This window comes from Hyperoodon ampullatus, assembly GCF_949752795.1.
Source record: "Hyperoodon ampullatus genome assembly, chromosome: 12".
Classification (NCBI taxonomy): Eukaryota; Metazoa; Chordata; class Mammalia; order Artiodactyla; family Ziphiidae; genus Hyperoodon; species Hyperoodon ampullatus.
In genome coordinates, this window is record NC_136925.1 from 64560737 (window position 1) to 64569125 (window position 8389).

The window sequence follows — 8389 nt, forward strand, 5'->3', positions numbered from 1 at the left end:
GGAAAGCTGAGGTCTGAGCAGCTCCCCTCAAGTTCTGAGTGGGGGTGTGAAATCGGGGAGCAGGGTTTAGGTGCTGACAGCTCCCTGGGCATCTGGGGTAAAGGGGACGCTCTTAGAGCTAAGCACCCAGTGGGAGCTGAACTGGGTCTGCAGTTGCTACAGGAGAAAGGAGGAAATGGAGGTGAAGAGGGCTCTCAGACATCCTCATAAAGGCCCCGGGAGAAAGGCTCGCTCCTCCAACCCCAGCTCCACAGGCCAGACCCCTGGGAGGCAGAAAGAAACCACCACCCTTCCCACCTTCCTGTCAGGAACCACATGTACTTTAAGATCCTGGGCAGAACTCTCTGGTTTTCACATGAGAAGTATCTGTATGTTTATCTCTGACCAAAGCTTCATCTTCTAGGCTTCAGTGAGCGGCCTCAGACGGACTGGGCCACCTGCAGTAGTACATGAACATCCATGTACCTTTAGATGCTAACTCAGCCTTCACTGTCACCAAAATAACAGCAAAGGCTAAATACACATCAGCGGTGTGCCAAGCACTGTGCTAAGTACTTCAGAGGCATGTCTCAAATTTCTTGGCTATATGCTAATAGTTTGAGAGGTTTCAAAACCAAAAAAGAAGGAAAAGGGAGAAGATCAAAAGACTTAGAGTTTCCCCCAGTCCGCCCCCACCAGACATTTGCCAGGTTTCTGCCATATCCTCTTAGCATCAGCTTTCCTCATCTGAGTACAAAATATCATGACTTGAGGAGAGACAGTACCACAGAACGGTTATGACAGGCTCTGGACACAGGTCTGCCTGGGTTCAAATCCCAGCTCTGTTGCTTACTAGCTGTGAATGTAGACAAACAAATTATTTGTGGCTTAGCTGCATCATCTGTCAAACAGAAATAATAATGGTATCCATTTCCTGGAGCTGTTGTACATAGTAAAGTGTCTGGCCTATAGCAAGTGCTCTGACATTAGCTGTCCTCACTATCAGACAGTACAAAGTTGCCAAAAAGACAGCCCAATACCAGAAGCTGGAATTGTGCTGCTGCCTAGATATTGATACCACTAATGTCATTTCTCGGTTGGAGTGATGCTAAATGCTCTCACAGACATGTCATTTAATTCACAAGGAAAGGGACTGAGGCTGGGACCTCCAGGGCCTTTTCTCAGAAGAGTCCTCATTCAAAAACAGATGCTCCATCTCTTTTGTTCCATTTGTCTAAAGTGCTGCTAAGGCGTGCAGCACAAATGTAACATCCTCTACCACAACCGAAACATCATCCAGCACCATCCTGCTGATTTTGAACTTCAAATCTTGCAAAATTAATTCATTCCAGCATACAAACCAATTTGAGGAGAAATAGAGTTAAATAAATAAGTTACTAGGTGCTTAGTTAGGTGCAAACCATTTTATTTTATACTTAAAATGTGATTTTTAACACATATTAGAATGATAGCCAGAGGAAAACACTGCGTTATTCTTCTCTGTTTCTAAATTTTCTTCCAAAGTATTAAGACTCTCAAAGATCTCTCTCCTATTGTGTAAGTTTTTCATTTGCTAGTCCCAATCCTAACACAATACATACAGATCAAATTTTAATACTGGCTCTTCCTCTTATATAGCGGAAAACTAGATAGTTGCTAAATAAATCATTTCAACCTACATGTAGGTAGCTTTTTAAACCAAGTAATTATAGTTTCAGTACCCAGGAGTCGAAAAGTAGATTGATGTTTTGGCTTAAACGATATATGCTCATAATATTTTTCAAAAATAACGCTCTTTTTAAGAACTCTAACATATGGCAAATGCATTTAAACAGTTCTCTTTCCAAAATGATGTTATCACTTTTCAAGGATGAAGAGGAAGCTATGAATGGACTGTGGGCAGGATATACGCAAATTTGAAACAAGTACCTACCTGATCTGTTTGGAAAAGTACTAAGCCCTCAAGATGTGAAGCTCCATGCGCTCCACGTAGGTAAAATATGAGTTAAAAGAGTCCATATGGTCATAAAGAATTGATTTTAGACACAAACACTTTTTTAGATGCCTAACGATAAGAATCAGAGGGAGATTATTGATCAAAGTTGTATTTACAAGGTCATCTGAGATACTACTATTATCAAATAGTAACCCCTCATTAGCACCTCAAAATGCCAAAATTGGAAAGGCCCACAGAGGTTATTTTAGACAAAGTCTCTATTTTACAGATAAGGAAAGGAGGTTTTGAATAAATTACTCCAGATCTGCATTAGAAAATGGCAGAGGGAGGCCTTCCCCGGTGGCGCAGTGGTTGAGAGTCTGCCTGCCGATGCAGGGGACACGGGTTCGTGCCCCGGTCTAGGAGGATCCCACATGCCGCGGAGCGGCTGGGCCCGTGAGCCATGGCCGCTGAGCCTGCGCGTCCAGAGCCTGTGCTCCGCAACGGGAGAGGCCACAACAGTGAGAGGCCCGCGTACCGTAAAAAAAAAAAAAAAGAAAGAAAGAAAATGTTAGAGGTGAAGCCAGACTCAAGTCTCCCAGTTCTCAACCCAAGGAGCTTCCCTGTCTATTTCAGCACTCCTCCCGGTGCTCTAAGAACACAAGGGCACTTGTTAAGCATACTGGAGACTCCCGCTCAACAGCTTTGGAAGGGTCTGGGAATCCGTAACTTAAATGAGAGTTCCAGGCAGTTCTTAAGGTCAGGCAAGTATGGGAAACACTGCTTCATCTCCTGCGGCCTCCTAAACCTGAGGTGCAATCTGGCCGCTCAGCTGTCAGTTTCTATTAACACATTTAGGGACCATCCAGGGATTAGAGGTCGGTGGAGACCTCATTTCCACGCCAACATCCTCCCCAGCATGTGGTATGTTTCAATGAAAGCAAGTCTTATGCCATGTCACAGAAATAACAAACATTCATCAGCAGGCAAGCAGGCACAAAAACAATCACACAACCTGTTCTTAAGAGTGAAGTCTGTATTGTCTTCCCAACTCTGACAAGCACCTTGCATGAAAGATTCATTCTGAGAAAAAAGCAAAGATACTCTGACATCAGGACCAGTCAACCCTCTCTCTGGTTGGGTCAGGAGAGCAGTCATTGTGAGTTAGGACAATGCAGTTTGACACTTAAAGCACCACCCAGAAAGTATTAGGCTATAATGTCTGCCTAATACAGACAATACAAACCCATACCTTGTTTATGCAAAAATAGTGCCCATATGATCTTTCTGTCAGCAAGTTATCTTGAATGCCATTTATCTCACCTATAAAAATTGTATACATTCTACCAAGGCCATCACATATGGGTGCACATGCTGAGAACCACACGGAAGCACAGTTAACATACACTAAGGTGTGAATGGTGCCCCTAAGGTGTGAATGGTACCCAACAAACCTTGCTAAACTTACAACACTTCTAGAATCTAAGGGGGAGAAAAATCTGCTTTTCTGGAACTATAAGGGAAAAAAGCCAGCAAATCATCTTTTTTCCAAATCTGTTTTGACAATTACATTTCGTATTCACCCAGGAAGCACTGTTAAGGTGAAGTTTGGGACTAGAAATCAGAAGACTCAATGTTTGTATATGTATACCTCTTACTAATTCCAGAACTTCCATTTCTTTGTCCATAAAACGGGTATACTACAACCTGGCCTTCCTACCTCGCAAGAATTGAAAAACATTCTTTCAGTTATAAAAGTGCTACATAGTATAATGTTATTATTAATTATAAAAAGAAACAAATCACTCAGGGTTTAAAAATAATACAGGGCTGTTAGATTGAGTGCCTACTGATTTCTGTATAGAAAAGTCTGTTTCGAATATTTACAGAACCAAGATGTTAACTACCCAGATTTCTGGCCACTGTCACTATTCTTTTTTACACGGGCCTCTCACTGTTGTGGCCTCTCCCATTGCGGAGCACAGGCTCCGGACGCGCAGGCTCAGCAGCCATGGCTCACGGGCCCAGCCGCTCCGCGGCATGTGGGATCTTCCCAGACAGGGGCACGAACCCGTGTCCCCTGCATCGGCCACCAGGGAAGCCCCCACTGTCACTATTCTTAATGGGAACTTATTTTGTCAGCAGAATTAACGACATTTGACTTTTATGGAAGTATACTCATAACCTTAAAGAGGCAGAAAGTTTACTTTTTCATTTGTTTTTAAAGTAATTGTTGGGACTTCCCTGGTAGCACAGTGGTTAAGAATCTGCCTGCCAATGCAGGGGACATGGGTTCGATCCCTGGTCCTAGAAGATCCCACATTCCACGGAGCAACTAAGCCCACGTGTCACAACTACTGAGCCCGTGGGCCACAACTACTGAAGCCTGCACACCTAGAGAAGCCACCGCAATGAGAAGACCGCACACTGCAACAAAGAGTAGCCCCCACTCACCGCAACTAGAGAAAGCCCATGCGCAGTAACAAAGACCCAACGCAGCCAAAAATAAGTAAACAAAATGTTCCCTTTAAAAAAATAAATAAATAAAATAAAATAAAGCAATTGTCTTGTTCATGCAGACTTGCAGCAGTCAGTATAACAGTCCCTCCCAAAGGTTTCTGTAGTTATTCTTCCTGACACTGAGCACTAAGAAACTAAATATTAGTTCAGTTCAAATATCGATTGAGCTGTCACATTCCAGGCACTGTTTTAAACTTTGGAAAAACAAAGATGCAGCCATCCTTGACCTCAGGAGCTTGCTATCTAGCAGATGGGAGCAGAAATGAATAGAGGATTTCAGCCCACACTGGTAAATGTGGGGATGGAGGGACCGAACAGATGCATGCCTACACTGGATGCCATGGGAACCCTCCCTCCAACCTGGTGGTGTTGGGGGAAGCATTAGGGGAGTCTTTAAGGATAAGCAGGAGGGAAAAAATGATGTATGCTATCCCCAATTATAACAAAAAAATTATTTTGGATGACTACCTATGAGATTTTGAGGAATGGCAAACTTGACTAAATACTTCTCAGAATTATTGAGGCAGGGCTGGCCCACAGGACTAAAATGCTGTTTCTGTATTGGAAAGATAAAAGTGTATACGTTTTTTAAACAGCTCCACTCACACCCTTGATTATAGTAGAGACCCATCAGGCAGTGAAATATACACTGCTGCTGTACTCTGGCTTCTGATAAACTGTTCAGTTCTGTTACTTGCTCCTTGGGAGACTCATTTCAAGGTTTATCTGACAAGAAGGATGAAATTAAATGGTCATTGTCATCCTTGGGACTGTTTATGGAATGTATCTAAATTGTTACCCATTCCCACGTAACCCTAAATGGGGCAGGATATATGCAGTGCGACAGGAGGCGAGTCAATCAGGTCTGGGCTCCAGGCCCAGCTGTGCCATTAGCCCACCATCTAACCTGGGGCTAATCACTTCAACTCTCTTGGACTCGATTTCCTCCCTTGTTAAGAGTTAATGAAAGAGATGTCCTTTACAGGCAGTTTCAAGTCTAAAAGTCTATGTGTCCATTCTAATGTAGCATGTTATTCTCTAGACCTGCCTAAAAGGGGACCAAAAAGACTTCAAAATGTAGCCTTTACACAGGAACAAGACATTAAAAAAAAAAAAAGAATCCTAACAGAGTCTAAATAAGATGAATGCATAGTGTTTCAATGCGTCTTACCATATAAAAAAGTTAAGTGTGTGAAGGTGAAAAACCACAAAAACACCATGTCTTTATAGTTCAGCTCTTCTCTATATGTGTACTTCTACTCTCAGACATAATTATATTCAATAAAAGCCTTCCTTCTCCATCATTAAAAAAAAAGGATGAGCCAGGTTTTGCAGTATGAAATCAAAGCCAAAGATTCAAAGAAACTTGTGAAATGTTTTGAAGAGAGTTACTTCAGTCACTAATTAGGACAACCTTAGTTAATTCAGGGAATTTGGGGGATTTTGACTATGAACCTTAGCTATTGGTGCATATGTATGAAAAGAGAGAAAAGTGATATGTTCAAATGTAAAACAAAACTGGCAAAAGAAGGAGTTCTTGACCTCCAGGGAGTTTTTTCTTGTCTTTCAGTTCCCACAATAGATCAGTTCACCTAGCAGTCAGATCTGCCTCATCACAGCATTCCTCAAGGGTGAAATTCTCCTTCACCTACACACAGACACTCTACACGGGAAAGGCATAGAAGCATCTAGTGATTACTGAGATGACAATGACATTCCACTAAGACAGTATATCCTGATGCATGAGGTCAGTATTCACATTAAGTAGATATATTCTTGTTATGTCCAACAACTTTATGAGACCACTTTGACTTTTTTCCCCCCTTTCTAACTTTTTTTTTTTGGTGGGGGAGGAATGGGGGGAACTCTCCCTGGTTGAGAACAGCCCACAACTTATAAGGATGTGTTGACAGCAATAACAGAGAGATGAACTGTAAAATGTAAAACCATCACATAACTTCACAACTTGGAGAAAGATGTATTACAGCAAACAATCTCACCAGTGTTAAAGTACTAAAAACTTGAACTGTTCCAGTTGTAAAGTGGTAAAATATAGCTAAGCTTTTCTAGCAAGGATGGAAAAAAAATGTAAACCAGCTATTCAAGACTGCATATGAAGTGATTCTAAGAGACAGTATTTCAGCCAGAGCTGCTGAAATCTAGGCGTGTTTTACACCAACACCTCCCCTCCCACCCTGCAATTCATCAACCATCTCCACTTTACCCTTTACACTGAGGAATATGACCAAGTCCATGTACCAAAAGGGGAGAAACCACATAAACATCACACTGAAAGTTTCTCTACTTTGGGCCAACAGGAAATTCCAGTTACTTCATTCACTGGAGCTGGTTAAGCTGCTGAAATGAAATAGATGCTTGGAGAGATCACTACCTCAGGACAGAGACTTGATTTTCAGAGTTGGAGGAGTTTAGACAAAAGACGAATGGGATGCTGAGTCTCACTACAAGGTCAAGGCTCCCTGAATTATAAAGAGCTGGTGGGTCAGTGAAGGGGCCGGGGGTCGGGAAGAGGCAAAAATTAGCACCAAAAAAGAAAACTCTGAACTAAAAGCGGACTTTTGTTTGTACTTAGGTAAGAGCACCGGTCAGAGAGGTGAATGCAGCCCCAACGCTCGCTGAGATCCTCAGAGATTTTCACAAACGGATCCTCCTGAAGTCTCAAGGACCAGAATCATAGTAAGTCCATACCTATGTGGTACCCTGCTTCTGCAACAGACCACCTTTCCCGGACCCTTTTCCCACGACCTCGGCTCCTCCTCTGCCTACAGCGCCCCCGGGGCTCCTCTCAGCCTCCCCCCCACACAAACAAGAGGGAAGGAGCGGACAGTGGGACGGGGTCAGCCCAATTCTCACACTCCATCAGGGCGCCCACTCCTTCGAGGCGGCCGGGAACCTTCGGAACCCGAGAGCAACACACGCGCCCGCCAACTGCACGGCCGCCGGGTCTCGGGTCCCGCCGTCCCCACTCGAGAGCCCTACCCTCGCGCTGGGTAGGGGCTCCGGGGTTCCGCGCGGATGCCCGAGAGCCGGCTCGGGGCCGCCAGGGGGCGGGAGGGAGCAGCAGGCTGGGCGCCTCCCCGCCTCGTTCCCCTCCCCCGAGTCGCTTGCCACTCACGGATTTTCACTCGGTGGTGGTCGAGGCGCGCGGTGGAGGCGTGCAGGGCGTCGAGGCGGCGGTGCAGCGCTGCGGTGCGGCGGCCCAGGGTGGCCGCCTGTCCCTCGAGCTCGCCGAAGATGTCCCCGGCGCAGCGCGACAGGTCGGCGAGTTGCTCCAGCAGGCAGACCAGGGCGTGCGAGCTGACCTGCTCCAGCGAGCGGAAGAGCGGCGCGCCCGCCGCCGCGGCCGCCTCCGGCTGGCGCAGCCGCGCGGGCTCCACGGTCCTCTGGTGGAAGGGCATGGCCGGGCCGGGCGGCGCGGGCGAGCGCGGCACTCAGTCCGGCCCCCGTCGGCGCGGGGCGCCAGTCCGCATCCAACACAAAGAAAAGTCCGGGCGGCGGCGGGGCGCCGAGGGGGCAGCCGGGAGGCTCCTACCCGCCGGGGAGCGGCGAGGCGGGCGGGCGGGACGGACCGACGGGCGGGCGGGCGGCGAGGAGGAGGAGCGGCGGCCGCCCGGGGAGCCGCGGGGAAGGGCTCCGGAGGGTCCGAGCGGCGGCCGCCTGGCGCCCAGCGGCGCCCTTCCAGCCGCCAGGGTTCCCGGGCCGCGCGGCCAAAGGAAGTTCGAGGAGCAGCTCCCGGGCTGGGGGCGCGGCGGGCGAGGCAGCGAGCGGAGACGCGAGTCCCGCTGAAGTTTGCAGGGAGGCAGGAAAGAGCCGGCGGCTCCTTCCCTCCCTCCCGATTGGAGAGGGAGGAGGAAGCGGGGGAAGTGCCGCCGACACCGGGCGAGAGGGAGGGGAGGCGAAAGAAAGGAAAGGGGGAGGAGAAAAGGGCCGGCC

At 47.2% G+C, this 8389-nt stretch overlaps 1 protein-coding gene across 2 annotated transcripts in view; it reads right to left on the reverse strand.

Moving 5' to 3' along the window:
- NHSL1 (NHS like 1) overlaps window positions 1-7987 on the reverse strand; it is a gene marked incomplete at its 5' end in the record, with an annotated part of 243045 nt that extends 235058 nt beyond the window's left edge. For both annotated transcript variants that reach the window (XM_079716116.1, XM_079716114.1), the window contains one exon: window positions 7572-7987. In XM_079716116.1, the coding sequence (XP_079572242.1) occupies window positions 7572-7854 (283 nt within the window). The remainder of the gene's footprint in view (window positions 1-7571) is intronic.
- Between the last annotated feature and the right edge of the window lie 402 nt (window positions 7988-8389).